The sequence below is a fragment of the Sebastes umbrosus genome, chromosome 15, assembly GCF_015220745.1.
Source record: "Sebastes umbrosus isolate fSebUmb1 chromosome 15, fSebUmb1.pri, whole genome shotgun sequence".
Lineage (NCBI taxonomy): Eukaryota > Metazoa > Chordata > Actinopteri > Perciformes > Sebastidae > Sebastes > Sebastes umbrosus.
The window spans coordinates 2729300-2746792 of record NC_051283.1 but is presented as its reverse complement, the minus strand read 5'-3'; the positions used below and the strand labels follow the sequence as shown (position 1 = coordinate 2746792).

At 38.4% G+C, this 17493-nt stretch overlaps 1 protein-coding gene across 4 annotated transcripts; it reads left to right on the top strand.

The window, feature by feature from the left end:
• The first annotated feature begins 772 nt into the window (after positions 1 to 772).
• Positions 773 to 10898, top strand: LOC119502645 (sialin-like). Of its 4 annotated transcripts, none has more exons than XM_037793673.1 (11): positions 773 to 791; positions 1792 to 1966; positions 2932 to 3149; positions 3632 to 3865; positions 4043 to 4217; positions 5348 to 5466; positions 7068 to 7229; positions 7969 to 8101; positions 9423 to 9570; positions 9700 to 9790; positions 10431 to 10898. In XM_037793673.1, exons 2-11 carry the CDS (start codon positions 1858 to 1860, stop codon positions 10596 to 10598), a joined length of 1557 nt encoding a protein of 518 aa, XP_037649601.1. In that variant the 5' UTR covers positions 773 to 791; positions 1792 to 1857; the 3' UTR covers positions 10599 to 10898. The 4 variants fall into 4 exon arrangements, with proteins under 4 accessions (XP_037649601.1, XP_037649600.1, XP_037649602.1 ...); XM_037793672.1 differs by lacking the exon at positions 773 to 791 and adding an exon at positions 1476 to 1596; XM_037793674.1 differs by lacking the exon at positions 773 to 791 and adding an exon at positions 1477 to 1596 and having other exon boundaries at positions 1792 to 1942; positions 10431 to 10598.
• The last annotated feature ends 6595 nt before the right edge of the window (positions 10899 to 17493 follow it).

The window sequence follows — 17493 nt, the reverse complement described above, 5'->3', positions numbered from 1 at the left end:
AGCAACTGGATTCAAGGTTACATCCACCATGTTGAAGGAAAGATGAAGGCATGAAGGCATGTTGCTGTTTGACAACAGCAAAGTGAAGTTGGCTAACTAACAGCTAACTCTCTAGCTGAAGTTGTCATCAGGAACCAGAGGCTTTGTTTACAGTGTGGATGAGACAATAAAGCATTTAGTCAGAGACGACACGACCAGCCTGTAGACCTGTTAGTTATATATATAACTATATATATAGTTATATATATATACATATGTATATATATAACTATATACATATGTATATAGTTATATATATATATATATATATAGTTATATGTATATATATAACCACATACAAACTAACTATATACATATATACATATATGTATATATATATATATATATATAGTTATATATATAACTAACAGGTCTACAGGCTGGTCGTGTCGTCTCTGACTAAATGCTTTATTGTCTCATCCACACTGTAAACAAAGCCTCTGGTTCCTGATGACAACTTCAGCTAGAGAGTTAGCTGTTAGTTAGCCAACTTCACTTTGCTGTTGTCAAACAGCAACATGCCTTCATGCCTTCATCTTTCCTTCAACATGGTGGATGTAACCTTGAATCCAGTTGCTGTGTCTCTTTGTCTGTATTCTTTTGGGGATCTAGGACTACCTGCCCACTTAGCTTGGCTTAGCTACACAACAAGTCACAAGTCTGACTGCTGACACCGGTAGATTCTCGAGCATCATATCATTACACTGCGCATGCGTCGAACCCCCGTGACTCAAGACGTCCCTGTGGATCTGGTGAGTTCACCTTATCTCCCCCCCCCCCCCCCTCTCTCTCTCTCTCTCTCTCTGATACGTAATTTTACCACATTCCGTGTCACCATCACGCAATGCGTTGTCAAGAGGTCGTGGTCATAGAGTGCTGCAGGGATGACGTATTGTTGTAGACAAACCAGGAAGTTAGCACCGCACTGGTTCCCTCAACAAAACAACAATGTGATTTTTCCATTTTCCATCTCCATCCCATAATATAACGTCTTTAACCCCGTTTCCATTCCGCATGATCTGAGTCTGTGATTTTTGGGTTGATACCATTTGTTACAAAGATTCGGTACTAAATTTAACCATTTTTTAACCATTTGAGAATTGATAGAAATGATCAATAATCCCTCCAAAATCCCACATTAAGACACCAAGACCTTGAGGGACAGCATAGAAAAAGCCATGCTGTGATTTGGGATCAAAAACATTGATATTTGGAGATTTCTGTAAGAATTGCATTTTTGGGTGATTGGATGGCAAGCACTTCTGTTCCCTGGAAACTGCTCAGTAACCCCCTTATTGTCAATCTAGCTAGGAAAGCCATCCATCCTCTGAATGCTCTAGGTCTCTAGTCTGATCCATCCATCCTCTGAATGCTCTAGGTCTCTAGTCTGATCCATCCATCCTCTGAATGCTCTAGGTCTCTAGTTTGATCCATCCATCCTCTGAATGCTCTAGGTCTCTAGTTTGTGACAAACTTGTTCTGAGCTTCATCTTCATCCTCTGTCTTCATCGCTCTGCAGTGTATCCATTCTATCTCCATTCTGCATCAGTAACTCTTGTAAGTTGCGGGTTTGATTTTTCCAACATCTTGTGAAATCAGGAAGTGTCATTGTGTGTGTGTTTATGTGTGTGTGTGTTTGACTTCTCTTCCTATATTTACTAGTCTGATCCCTATGTTTATCTCACATCGTCCTTGTGTGTCATTGTTTGTGTTTTTCCTGTCTTCTGATTACTACCTTTTTTCGTCCAGCAGGTTTCGTGGACACCATGGCTCAGTGAGATTTTACCGACTTAATATTTCCCTCATTACTCGAGTGCCATGCAGCGTCCAAATGGCTACTCCATCAACTCGGCCCCTTCGGAGGAGAGCGAGGACGGTGAACCCCTCATCGAGAATGATGCAGGTGTGTTTGTTGTGATTGTAGCACGTAAAATGTATTTTTTATCAAGATTTGGAGTTTCCATGTCTTTCAATCATATTTATATTTAAGACTGTGACTAACAGTTATTTCCATAATCTTGATTAATTGATTAACTGTTTGGTCTCCATGACATTAGCAAAACTTCCCAATTTCCCATATCCCAAGCTGAGGTCATGAAATGTCTTGTTTGGTCCAACCAGCAGTTCAAAACCTAAAAATATTACATTTACTATAATCATGGGTGATTTACAGTGGAACATGTTGTGTGTTTTAAATAAATATTATATTAATAATAAGGTTAAAGAATTATCCTTTAAGATTTTACATCGTATTTACCCAGTTAAAGAAGTGTTGGAAACATTTCAGCTGTGTTTTGTAGTTCTGATAGAGAGACAGTATTTCATTTGTTCTTTTGTTCTTTCACTGTGAACATTCAAATTTATTTGGGACAGATATGCAAAACTTTATAAATTGGAAAATGGGTACTAATTGATCGTGATGTTATATTTAGTGTTCTATGGGATGGCCAGCAATATTAACTATATAATTCGGCTTCTAATTATTCTCGGTAAATTCCACATCCACAAATCAAAATGTTCTGACTCCAAACCTGCTTTCATTGTTTTATTGTTGAACTCAAGCAATATGGCACCTGACTCGAAAATGTTATCAACAAAAAAGCTGCAAAGACTTTCAATATTTTAAAGGAAATACATTTAATTTGAACTCTGAAAGGACTTAAAACTAATGGACTTTGGACTCCCTGACTTGTAGCAGTTAACTGACTCCCGTGTGGGTGTTCAGAGGCTTTAAGGAGAAGTAGTACTTTTAAAAAAGTATGATAACGTTCTCAACCCATACAGAAACACTTCATTCTAAAGTTTATCTCAAACATTTCAAATGTTTTTCCCAATGACTGTGTGCTCACAGTCCAGACTACATGTAAAGATCACTGTATTCTATGTGAACAGTCCCTCCCCGGTGCTGCTCGGCTCGCTTCAACCTGGCCTTCCTGATGTTCCTCGGGTTCTCTGTGGTCTACGGTCTCCGTGTTAACCTCAGTGTTGCCATGGTAGCCATGGTGAATACCACTGACCCCAGACCAGCCCAGAACAGCTCCGTAATCAGAGCCTGTCCACTGCCAGCAGGGTCGGGAAACACCAGTGACCCTTTCCTACAACCTGAGGGGGTAACAAATTCCACTCATTCACTGAATGTTACAACATGTGTGTAGTTTGAAAACTCTTTTGATAAGGAGGCCACTACAAGATAACATGTCATCAGTCAGTTTGTTTCTTTAAATTAAGTAAGTTATGTCGAAACTACTCTGCAAAGCTGACTGAATAGCATCAAAAAAGGTAAATAACAGAGAATAGAGAGGGGGAAAAGTGCACGTACTTCAAGCTCATGACTAGAAAATTCCAGTCCCCTGAATTTTGATAAAAGTTGCTTTCAAATTATTTTCTGAATTTTTCCATATATCAATTCTATCTGCTTTGACCCCTTTTTACATAATAATAAAAAAGACATATTGTAAACATAACCTCTCTCACCTTTGCCAGGTGGTGAAAACTCCTCTTAAATCAGATGTAAATGAGAGTAGGCTGCCTGTCAACAGTGTCTGAATGCCTTTTACCATATACACTCCCTCTCTCGGTCCTCTTGTCCCAGATCCCCCAGTACCCGTGGGACTCGGAGACTCAGGGCTGGCTGCTGGGAGCCTTCTTCTTCGGCTACTTGTGCACACAGATCCCAGGAGGCTACCTGTCCGGTCACTACGGGGGGAGTATCTTCCTGGGTTTGGGTGTGCTGGGCACTGCTGCCCTCACGCTGCTCACCCCTCTGGCTGCCAGGATGGGGTCATACTGGCTGTTTGCACTACGAGCGCTGGAGGGCTTTGGGGAGGTAAGAGTGTGTTGAGCAGGACACGGGAGGCTGCAGGGAATGTTGTGTGTACAGATAGGTATCTGTCTGTGTAAACCTTGGATTGCCACATATCCACATTCTATATGAACAAAAATGTGTTTCTGCTTGCTCTTCCTCCTCCTGTCTGACTGTCTGTCTCTCCATGTTTCTCTCCAGGGTGTTACGTTCCCTGCCAAAATGTCCATGTGGGCTCGGTGGGCTCCTCCTATGGAGCGCTCTCGCCTGATGACCCTGTCGGGATCTGGGACCGACTTTGGGAACTTTTTGTCTCTGCCGCTCACCGGCTACATCTGCCAAACCTTAGGCTGGCCGGCTGTCTTCTACCTCTGTGGTGAGGGAGGGAAACCCAAATACAATCACTAATAACATATGTCATGACATATCTTAGTCTCTCCCAGGAAAGATGCCTGGGTGGTAGATGCTGCACAATAATGAGAAATTTAAACATGCAGAACATAAAAATCCCTTTCTGATATAAAGGATTAATATGCAAGATAGATGATGCTGTATTTGACAAACTGAATTCAGTTAATTTGTAGAATACTATGGTTACACAAAAGCAGTGGTGGAAGAAGTACTCTGATCTTTTACTTAAAGGAATAGTATATAGCATTTAGGGGGATCTATTAACAGAAATCGAATATAATATTAATAAGTGTATTTAGTGTATAATCACCTGAAAACAAGAATCGTTGTGTTTTCGTGACCTTAGAATGAGCCGTTTATATTAACATTCATATGTAGGGGAGCAGGTTCTCTTCACAGAGCCAGCCACCATGTTTCTGCAGTAGACCAGAACGGACAAACCAAACACCGGCTCTCGAGAGGGACATTCGCGTTTTCATGTCGGTCACCGTACTTCACACAGGAGAAGTCTCAGTTGGTTGCAATCTGCAACCTCACCACTAGATGCCACCAAATCCTACACACTGCACCTTTAAGTAAAAGTAGCAATACTACAGTGTAGAAACGCTCTGTTAACAAGTAACAGTCCTGCACTAATAATTTAACTTCAGTAAAAAAAGTATTCATTACGCAGAATGTCCCATTTCAGAATAATTTATATCATATTACTGGATTATAATTATTAATGCATTAATATGTGAGCGTCACTAATGTTGCAGCAGGTAAAGGTGGAGCTAATTTGAATTACTCTGTATACTAGATTGTGAATTTCGCCATCAGTAAAGTCTTATCTTAACCTGTAATAACACAAACATTATTTATCTCTATTTAAGTAACTAGTAGCTAAAGTTATCAAATAAATGTAGTGGAGTATAAAGTACAATATTCGCCTCTGAATTGTAGTGAAGTAGAAGTATAAAGTAGTAGACAGAAATACTCAAGTAAAGTACAAGTACCTCAAAATTGTACTTAAATGCAGTACTTGAGTAAATGTACCTATTCACCACCATATACAGTAAAAGGTTCTCTCTCTCTCCCTCTGTGTGTCTCTTTCAGGCGGTGCTGGTTGCCTCTGGGCAGTCTTTTGGTTTATTTTTGTATCAGATGACCCTCGCACCCACCGTCGAATCAGCAAAGAGGAGAGAGATTACATCGTAAACTCCATCGGACCTCAGGTACACATGAAACATTATTCGTCATTCTTATTTACAGTGACACGCGGCTCAGGTCTCTAAGGCTTGCTATACTTTTTCTGGTCAAAAAAAGTAAATAGCAGTGATTAGAAATGACAAAAGAGGTCATCTTTTGAAAAATGAAAAAGACCCAGAAGAATGAGATGCTCTTCTTTACTACAGCTCCTCTTTGTTGATGAGATTTAAACTATGGCCTATTGCAGCTTTGAATCTTGGATATAAATACACAAAACAAAAATTATTATTTTGAGTCCACTGTACAAGTGGAAATCATCAGGAGGAGAGGTGGTAACGTTAGCGGTTAGAAGCGTTAGCAGCAGGTGGGCAGCACAGTTCTGATTGGATAAAGAGTGGAGATACTAACGTTAATGGAGGTGCAATTCAGTTATTATTATGAGGCGTTCACGGTCTGCTCAGCAAAATGACAATTGGGTGAAGGTAAATTACAACTTTATGATGATGTGTTCAAATGTAATCTCGTAAAATTAAGTTTTTGGCAAGAAACTTGAATAGATCCAGTTGTTTGAAGGAGATGTTTTCACATCAATGTAAAATAGATATTAGAGAGAGAATTATGACCTTTTTAACTTCATAACAACATACCAAGATTTGTATTAATCAAGGCAAATATTTAAATAATCCTAATCATTTAAATTGTGTGTTTTATGCGAATAACCACCATAGATGACAATAACAAAGTACAGTACAGTACTGTGTACAGTAACCTCCCTCCCCCCCACAAAATAGGGCTCCCCCAGAAGCTACGGTGTAATTCAAACACTGTAATTTACCGTGTATATAATGTTTTTTATGTAAAATATAACTTCAGATCTAAAATGTTATTCCTTCATTTAGCGCAGAGATTTCAAAAGTGGCAGATACAATTTCTGAGTGGCAGACAAAAAAAAATACTTACCTGCCACAGTGGCAGGAAGTGAAAAAAAGTTTATTTCAGACCCTGCATGTATGTAATAAGTATTTTACATTCTCCCTAACATTGAATCTTTTTGTACCACCGCACCGGCTACAGCTGTCCGACCCACGTACGTCTGTCCGGTCCATTTTCATGAATGCGATATCTCAAGGACGCCTCAAGGGAATATCTTTAAATTTGGCACAAACGTCCACTTGGTATCAAAGGTGAACTGATTAGATTTTGATTGTCAAAGGTCAAGGTCACTATGACCTTACGTCCATCCCATTCTCGTGAACGTAATATCTCAGGAACGCCTTGAGCGAATTCTTTCAAATTTGGCACAAACGTCCACTTGGACCCAAGAATGAACTGACTAAATTTTGGTGCTCAAAGGTCACTGTGACCTCACACCACCAAACATATTTTTGGCCATAACTCAATAATAAATATGCTAATTATGACAATTTGACACAAATGTCTAATAGAATAAAATGATGTAGTGATGACAATTTGGACATAGACTGGTTGGCAGAGGCATACAACCATGAGGCGGCAATTCTAGTTTTATCTTAACATAATGTCAATGATAAAGATAAAAGGATATATTGTAGGCATTCTTCGTCATACATGTGTAGTGTTTTCTAAAGATGTTGTCATTAATCTGCAGGGTACAGGTCACGGCTGGTCCTTGCCCCTGCTGCCCATGCTGCTGTCGGGCCCTCTGTGGGCCATCATCGTCACCCAGATCTTTTCAAACTATTCCTACTACACCCTGCTCACCTCGCTGCCCACCTACATGGACAACATCCTGCACTTTGACCTCAAATCAGTGAGGTCTCCATTCATTTGTTCCTCTGTTTCATCTCAAAAATAATAATGAAAAATGTCATTAAATAGCACTTAATCTTTGATTACGTTTGTCCAAATGTGTCAGGTTCATGTTCATGCTAATTTGAACTATTGACTTCACTGTAGTTGGGCTTGCTTACCTGAATATGTTCCAAAAGTAAACATACACGAAAAAAAGCAAAAGTAAAAATATATGAATCTGCTCTTCGGTTTTTAAATAATGCTCGCTGATGCTCACTCAGTCCAGTGTAAAACAAGAACAGAGTAATTGTACTCTTATTTACTTTAAACATTACTGATCTTTAGAGGTGCTGACAGGCAGGTTTTTTTTTTTTTATACCTTTAGACAGAGCTACGCTAACAGTTTCCCCCTGCTTCCAGTCTTTATGCTAAGCTAATCTAACCAGCTGCTGGCTGTTGCTTCATATTTAGCATACAGAGTGGTATCAATCTTCTCATCTAACTCTCGGTAAGAAAGACAATAAGCATGTTTCCCAAAGCTGTTTCTTTAATCTTTACCGAGATGTCATAAATGATTTTGGAGTTCCCATCACTCACATGCTGTACATCTTTAATACGGCCCCGATGCTGTGTGACAGGACACTGTAATATGCTTACATATGCATCTTTTAAAACTGGACAAAGACAAGCAACCTGTAATCATCAAATCCTTCACAGAATAGGACAACAACTGACGAAATCTCTCTGTCTCCGTCCAGAATGGTTTCCTCTCTGCTCTGCCGTACCTCGGTTCCTGGTTGTTCTCGATGCTGTCTGGTGTCGCGGCGGACAGCCTCATCGAAAGGAAGGTGTTCAGCACCACCGTCGTACGCAAGCTCTTCACACTCATAGGTAAAAGAAACGTTTCCTCTCAGATCCTCTACGTGTAACTGCTGTATGATTGCTTCTGTGTCTGGTGGACTGTCACAGGACAAGAGATAGAGGCGAAGAGCAGTGGTTAAGGGAGCCCTTCTCTTTGCCCTCTTGTGCTCATAATGGCATTTGCAAGATTTCACCAAAACAACCAATCAGAGACGAGCAGTCTCTGAAGCAGCTGTCAATCACTGCTTGCAAAACTCTGATCAAACTGTGAAAGTAGGCAGCGTTGATCAAATATGAATCCCTTACTGGAATGCCAATTTCTCTTCTCAAATGTTTTGAGAAACATATTTGGTTTGATTCTACTCCATCAACTGGTCTAAGGCCAAGATTCTGCCTCTAACTCATGTAGACTGGGATGCTGAGATTGGGGACTTACCCTATAAGTACACAACTCAACCCATTAGATATCTCGGAATCCATGTTTCCACAAACCCAAATGACATATTCAAACTAAATTTTTTCTCCCTCACTATACAATATGAAAGAAGATCTGGATAGATGAAATAAACTCCCACTTTCACTTATCGGCTGCATCTCCACTGTTAAAATGAACATTCTCCCGAAAATAAACTATCTATTTATCCACCCCCCCCCCCCCCCCCCCCCGACCCCCCCCATTTAATGATTAGTTCATGAATATATGTGACTTGATCATACTGACCACTTTCATGAGTTGTTCTTAATTAACTCTGAATCAGCTGCTGAGTGCCGCAAAACTAGTAACGACTCATTAATGACTGATTACTGAAACATGAGTTTTTGTGTCACTCCAAGTAAAATGGGACATAATACGGAGTAGTTACTGACGAGTCCCTCCTTACTTCATCATTATCTTTATAATTAATTCCTTTAAAACAAATCTGAGACGGCAGGATTCTTAACAGATGTTTTATTCATCATATTCAGACAACATATACATTAAAATTCACATACAGTATATGAATATTATGAAGTTGAACATCATTCCAGCACATAGGTCGCTTTAGTCCCAAGACTGTTGACTTCATCATGTGATACTCACCAAAGGGAATTATATTCCTTCATTACAGACTAAAAACCAAATGAAAATGTCTCTCGTGTTATTAATGGAGTAATGCTGCCCTCATCTGGTTAGATTCAGTATTGAAAAGATGGCACAAACATCCAGATATAGACTCAGAGAACAGTGTTTTATGATTTACTAATTGTTCCAGCTAAATATTAAGAGACACAAAGAGAACCAGTAACACCAGTGATGTTTTCTCAACGTGCTATTTCTTTCCCTTTTTTTACATCTACTTCCTCTCTGCAGGTGCGTTGCCACCGGCAGCTTTCCTCGTGGCTGTGAATTACGTCGGCTGCAGCCACATCCTCACCGTCACTTTCCTCACAATCTCCACAACCATAGGAGGGGCCACCGCCGCCGGAGTCGACATGAACCATATAGACATCGCTCCTCGGTGGGTGTTACCATCTATACTCACAAATTCAGTCATTTATTAGGACTAGGGCTGAATGTGGCCATTTCAACTTCCCAGAAGCCCAATGCGACATCCTAAAATAGAATATTTTTCCTCTCTCTCCTGCAGGTATGCAGGATTCCTTCTGGGAATCACCAACACATTTGGGACCATTCCTGGAGTCGTGGCACCCATTGTTACAGGATACTTTACTAAGGATGTAAGTCTGTTAGATTACCTTATATATACAGTACATACACACCATACATACAATACTGGCAGCCATGGATAAAGCAAACTAACTGGATCAACAGAGATAACACAACGTTAGATTCTACCCGACCTGAAAAGCCTCGGCACATCTCTCTGTGGTCCGTGTGCAGCTGGTTATCAAGGCAGCGAGTATTTGAGACACACAGCCGGTGAAGTGATTCCGACTACTTCTACTGGCCAGAGGCTCATATTGCGTAAATTTGTGCTGAATGCTATCAGTCACACTGGAGGAGCGGACGGGCCACGGCTCCAATGTTTTGAATTTGGCCTGCTGTTACCCATTTGAAACGCCAGCTGTCAGTCCTAAATATTGTTCCTTTACGTAAAGGATTTGAATTTGAAAAGCAAATCAAAACAAAAGACTCTGCTAACTATTTTTTTTATAAATTAAATGAGCTTTTCTCTCCAGAAATCATGTTCTGTTGTTCACTTTCTCCTGGGTCTTTAATGTCATGCTCTCTCCAGCCAGACTTCTACTTAAAATCAGTTGTTCTGTTGATATGCAGACACATTCAAAGAGTCTTAGTAACACAAAGTACATAACAGGTCACTGAAGTAATACACTACCCTCTTCTTCTGGTTGTCAGCACACCCTGGAAGGCTGGAGTAAGGTGTTCTGGTTGGCAGCTGGGATCAACGTCCTCAGTGCTCTCATCTACACAATATTCGGCAGCGGGAAGATCCAGCCGTGGGCCGTCACCGGGGAGGAGAGAGCAGAAGCTGAGAAAGACAGGAGCGGGTCCATCTCCACATGAAACATGTTACAGAAATATTCACACCAATACATCCGACAAACACCGACAAAAGTGGCCGATGTCGTACAGCTTTGAGTTTTTATCAATAATATTGTACACTCAGGTGAACATTTCAACTGATTTGAACAATACTTCCAGCAAAGAGATTATATGAAGGATTATAGAGCAGTTTTATGTATAATCACCTGATGATAAGAATAGTTGTGTTTTCTTTAGCTTAGAATGAGCCGTTTATATCTACATAGGGAGCGGGTCCTCTCTAGAGTCCACCATGTTGCACCGCCATGTTTCTACAGTAGCCCAGGACGGACAAACCAAACACTGTTAACATTTCCTGCTTTGGTCGGAGTCGATAACGTTACTCGCTCCTATCGCTGCTCTCTCTCTCTTGCTTCACCACTCACTTCCCCATATACACAAACACACTCTACACACTCTACTCTTACAACAGCTGACTCTAGAGAGGGCCATTCGCATTTTCGCGTCGGCCACCGTAGCCATCCTACACGCTTGACACACGGGAGAAGTTGTAATCTGCAACCTCACTGCTAGATACCACCAGATCCTACACACTGTTCCTTTAAGATACAAATCTTTGTATTAGATGAATATTTACACTATAACCAGCGATATTTGCATTTTATAATACGTGGACTATACAGCACCTCAGACCAAAACAAATCAATTCCAGTGATCTTTTTTGTATGTTTTTAAGTATTTCTTGAGCTGTGAACGAGATGGGGCTGTGTGTTTTATACTATACCAAAGGAAGTGTCATTAAGCACTTGAACTTGTGTGTCTGTTTTCTGACCACTTCTACACTGAAGCACTTTTCTCATACGTAATACACCAAAAGCCTTATATTTGATAGCAGTGGCAATATTTTGCTAAATCATATTTCTAGAAGATGTTTTTTATCATATCTTTAGAAAGATAAGGTTCTTTAGTTTCATCCAGAAAACCAAAGCACCTTCGACTGCCAGGATTTTTATATTTTTTAGTCGAAGTTCCAGACTTATTTTTGAGATACGTTTCTAAGAAATATGTGGATTTGCATTGTTTTTAATCTGTCATCATGTCTTCAGCTACAACAATTATTCCTTTTATAAAAAACTGAAATTTTTAAACGGATGCTATAATTTATTTACCTTCTCTGTGAATTGAAAATGTGTGAGGTTGTACAAATTTGTTACATATGTTTTACTTTATATTTTATTTTGAAAAGAATCTAGTTTGTTTTTGCAAAACTAAAATCTGTGGCCTAAAAATAAACAAATTTAAGAATGTTGACTTTATATATATATACCAGAATCAGCTTAATAAAACTCCAGTGTAATCGTAGGATGGTAAACCCCCATAAGGGACAGGTCCTCAGTGTCCTCTATAGGCAGTTTTCACAGAATCCATTTGGACACGTCATCGCAGGGTAAACACAGGTGTAATTGATCATATTAATTATGGTCCCATTCTATTTAGTGTGTGTCAGCCAGTCCAGTGTGACAACATGTGCAACAGGCTACCAGGGCCCCGGCCCACCTAAATGGATCAGGGCCATAATAATTACACTTGTGCTTACCCTGCAATGTCCAAAGAGCTGCTGTGAAAAGGGCCTATTGTAGCTATGACCCTTTAGGTCAGTGTTCAGTGACTTTGTTTGGACTCACCACATTGTATGTATGCAGCCTGTGTTTACTCTGTCTGCAGAGGTTGGTAATCTCTTTGTGTAAACACACAGATTGTGTTTGCTTCCACTTGAGCTGAGCTGAGTTTTCAAGACCCACATGTGGAGTTTTGACACCACAACACCTGAATTTACTGACTTTGTCGCTGGATTTTAAACGCAATCAACAATAAATACCTTCATCAGAGGGTTTTAGGCTGCTTTATGAAACCCAGTTTTTCTCTTCAGCCACTAGATGGCACAAGAAACTAAATATTAGCAGTGATCTCTGGGCTGTCAAAATGGAAAGAAACGTTTTGAATAACAGCTCTTAATCAAAGCAGCTGTTCTAGCCCTGCATGTTAACTGGTGGAGTTGAGTGTATAACCCCCAACCAGTGATGATCACATGGGTAATGTACTACCAGTGGTGAAAGTATTAACATCTTTTACTTAAATAAATACCACAATTTAAAAAATACTCTGTTACAAGTAAAACTCCCTCATTCAACAAGAAAGTGTACTAAGTAAAAGTACTCACTATACAGCCAAAATGGGCTCTGTCATTGCAACATAACATTTAAGTTGCATTATAATGTCGTTGCTAGAGTTAACTGTATTTATTTTTATTCTGTTGGGTGGTTTAAATTTACTGTATAACAATGCATTGTATTTTATATGCTCATTGTTGGGTTTTAAAATGTTCTCATGCAAAGTAACTACAGGTATCAAATACATATAGTGCAGTAACTTACATAGTTTATAAGTACATAGCCTTCTTACATACTTTCACTTTAGTAACATTTTCAATGCAAGACTTTTACTTGTAACATAGTAGGTATTTGTACACTGTGGTATTGCTACTTCTACTTAAGTAAAGCTCTGAGTACTAAAGTTCTTCTTCCACCAGGGCTGGAATATGTGTCCCAGTTTGCTATCAGGGTGGAGCTCCATGTGGAGCTGCTGTTACCAGGAAGGTGGTGAAGCTTGCATCAGATTTTTAATGCATGACCCGGATGTTCTTATCATGAAACCGGTGTGGTGTAACGGGAATTATCGCTCCCCCCCTATTTCATGATATTCCCATCATTCCATTTATTTTATCCATTGATTATTGTTACTCCACTAAAACTTCACTCGTTAAATACCTCCTCCATACTGTTCCATCTGTCATGTAGCTGGCTCAGTCCTGTCTTATTTATTGGAGGTTCAAAGTGCAAACCTGCGGATTAGACAACGGCTAGCTAACTAGCCGTTTCATTAGCATGAGAAGTTATTGACTTAGCTAACGTTATTCTATTTCATTAATGTAACGTTAAACGTGTATGGTGTGAATAATTGCCTTATATTTGCCTTTTCACGACTATTAAACAACACAGTGACCTCTGTATTATTTCTTGGCGTCTCAAATCCTCATTTCTAACTTAAAAGAGCTTGAAGCTAGCTAGGATTAGCTCACGTTAGCATTGTGCTAATGCATTTTGATGACAATGCAGTCGGAAGGGAGCAAGTACTCACTACATGCTGTATATGTGTTACACATCAACGCACACACACTACATGTGGAGCCTTTATTCTGCAAAATGAGTTTACCATCTAAAATCATTTAATGTAGGCCTAGTGGCTATATTTGATTTTTTGTTTTTAAAGAATTATTTGAATATTTAGTTTAGTCCAATAAATGTATTTGTGATGACACAGTCCCAGTCTGTAGTGCTAATTATGACTTGTTTCACAAGTAATGGCCTACATTTATTTATTTATTTATTTATTTATCAGTTTTTAATGTGTGATTAATGTTATCTGTTTTATATAGTATGTTGTTTTTATTTCTGATCATTTTAACTGTGTAAAGTGTCTGAGTTTTATGAAATGTGCTTTATGAATAAAATTAATTATGATTATAATATATATATCATTATATATATATAATTATAATCATAATTATTATTATTAAAATCTACAATTAGTCACAACACAACTCTAAAGTCAGGAGTAGCCTATTTGAATAAATATGTTGCTGGAAATAAAACTGATTGCAGGGAACTGATCTATTTTGTCAACAGAGCATTGCTGAGCCGTGATTATTGATCATTCAGGTTGCTGCCAGATATGTATCATGTCCTCAAAAAACTGATTATGAACAATATCTCCTGTAAGTCCACCTTCAGATCCAATTTTCTCTATTATTTTAACAGTTCTCTATTCATTTTCTAGTGACTTTTTGTCCTTAACCCTCAAATTTCAACTGTTTTTCCTTTACCCCATACTGTACCTGCAGCCTACATATGTGAAAAAGAACTGATAAGAGACCAGTTTGAGTTTTTAAAATGATGACATTCATAAGTTGTATGGCTCGGGATATACTATGCCAGAAAGCTCACCACTATTCTTTGAAGCAGGATGCACATTTGTTTTAACATTAAGAGAATCTGAGCACCTAAAAACAAATTTAACAATATTTTAAACAGGCAGTGTGATTTAAAGAGATTTCCCCTCTTAGGCTGGCTCGAGGGTGCAATCAGAGCCAGAGGTGGGTTTAAAAAGTTGAATCACCTACCCTGGAGGCTGTCATATGCATGTGATAAACACATTTCCTTCACACTCAGGGTGTGAAACAAATGCAGACGATAGCATGGACACCAAACGGGAATACTTTGTTTGCAAGTGTGAAGCGTGGGGGGAGCGTGGGCCTACAGGCTGCAGGAGATGTGGATCTGGCTCAGTGTTGTAAATGTGCTCTATTTGCATTAACTGTCCCCCTCTGGCTCAGATTCTATTTGCATACAGTGTGATGACATTGGTATTTAGATTGAGTTACCTTAAACTCTTGCACATGAATGCCGCTGCTGTGGGATTTTCTGAATGTTGGCATTGATCAGAATCAGTCAGAGCCTTTTTTTTCCGCACCCACACAGACACCAAGTCATGTTTCTTAAAACTGGCAGAAAAAGACGACTCTGAAGTACCAGTTGATGTTGCTACCCAATATAAACTGTGTGTTTTTTTAATAACTTTTAGATGCTGAAGAGTATGAAGTATCCAGTTTCTCACACGAAACAAGCAAAGATTATTTAGATTAAGTGTTATTTATATACATTATAGCTGTGGGTCCCAATCTTTTTGGCTTGTGAGCCCCTAAAACGAGGTAATGTCTACTTGTCACCAGTTGCATATGTCTATCACTTCAACTCAAGTGTGATTTCCTTTTTTATTTGGATGCATATTAGAGGTTTTGTCTTTTCCATCCTGTAAATCATCCCGCTACTCCTCAGGTTATTGCTGTTGCCCCTCAGAAGTGCTCCAGACAACAGTGTGCAACAGTTTGTTTCTCCCTTTCCTATTGGGTCCATGAAGAAATGCTTTTTTCCAAGTTCAATGAAGATAAACTTGCCTGTGCAGAGCCCTGAAATCAGCCCCATCCAAGTTTTGGGATGAACTGTGAGCCAGACCTTGTCACCCATCAGTGGCTGACGTCAGTGCTGTTGTGGCTGAATGGAAGAAAATTTGAACATAGTTATTGTTTGCAAGGAAATCAGAATCAGGTTTATTGACAAGTTTTCACATAAAAGAAATTAGCTGTGGTATTTTGTCTATCTATCTATCTATCTATCTATCTATCTATCTATCTATTTATCTATCTATCCATCCATCCATCCATCCATCCATCCATCCATCCAACTATATATCTTTCTATCTATCTTTCTATCTATCTATCTATCTATCTATCTATCTATCTATCTATCTATCTATATATATATCCATCCATCCATCCATCCATCCATCCATCCATCCATCTATCTATCTATCTATCCATCTATCTGTACTAACAGTTTTTTCTCAGTCATTGTAAAATGGTCACATCTCTCGTTGCTATAACCACCACCATCATACCCAATGACTCATCACTGACGTGTTGCCAGTCTGCCTGTTGAATCACATTCTCCCTTTCACACACACACACACACTCATACCCTACTGTAGTGAGTGTCTGAAAGAAGAGCACAGCTGTTGTACTTCGCTGTGTTCGGTTATCAGATCATTCGAGGCTTCATGAGCTGAGCTGTGTGTTTTTAGCCACGCTAGCGGAGTATAGCTCTATAGGGATGGCAACGTCCTTCAGTTGGTCCACACTGATCTACTGTATCTCAACAACTATTTCATGTTACCCTCATGGTCTCCAGAGGATCAATCCTCATGACTTAACCCCTGACTTCTCCTCTATAGCGCCACCATGAGGTGAAATGTTTACTGGATGGATTGACTTGAAATTCGGCCAAAGTGATGAACACATTAATGCATCAATTATTAGAATCCAATAATGTAATATACACAATTCAGAATTGGCCATTGTGCATAATGAGTACTTTAACTTTAAGTACTTTAAGTAAAGTTTGATGCTAATACTTTTCTAGGTCAATTTTTGAATTACCACAGTAGAGGATCTAAGTGCTTATACTAATAACCATCATTTATAAATGTTAAATTGATAGTTAATTAAACTTAGTTAATAGTTATTTTACTGTTAACAAACAATGAAATGATAATTAATTAATTTAGTTATTATTAGTAATGCTATAATTGATTTTATTTTAAGTAAGTATTTGTTAATGATTAAGATATTATTTTAATTAATTTAATCTTAATTTAATTTAAGAAATTATTTGTAAACCATTTATAAACATTAGATAGATAGATATTTGTAACACATTGTTGATGGTTAATAACTGGTTTGTAAACTATCTATAAACATTATTTGGATGGCTATTATAAAGATGCAAATGATGATTATAATACCTTGTTAAATGGTTAATAAATACTTTGTATAGCATCTATAAACAATATTTAGATAGATAGTTAATAGTTTGTCAATGGTTAATACTTGGTTTCTATCTATGTAATGTTTATAGATGTTTTACAAACGATTTCTTAAAGGTTTACAAATAATCAATCAATCAAATCACAGAGAAATACTTTATAAAGTATATAAAATGTTATAATGTGTGCAACAATAAACTGATAATAAATACTTTACTAATATAATCAGAATGGAATTGTTATCGTCTCTTATCAGCTATGATACAAAACATAATTTATAAACAAATTATTATATTATATTATTATATTTATATTATAAATAACAGAAATTATAGCATTACTAATAGTTACTAAACATTATTAATTGTCATTTCATTGTTTGTTAACAGTAAAATAACTGTTACCAAAGTGTAATTAA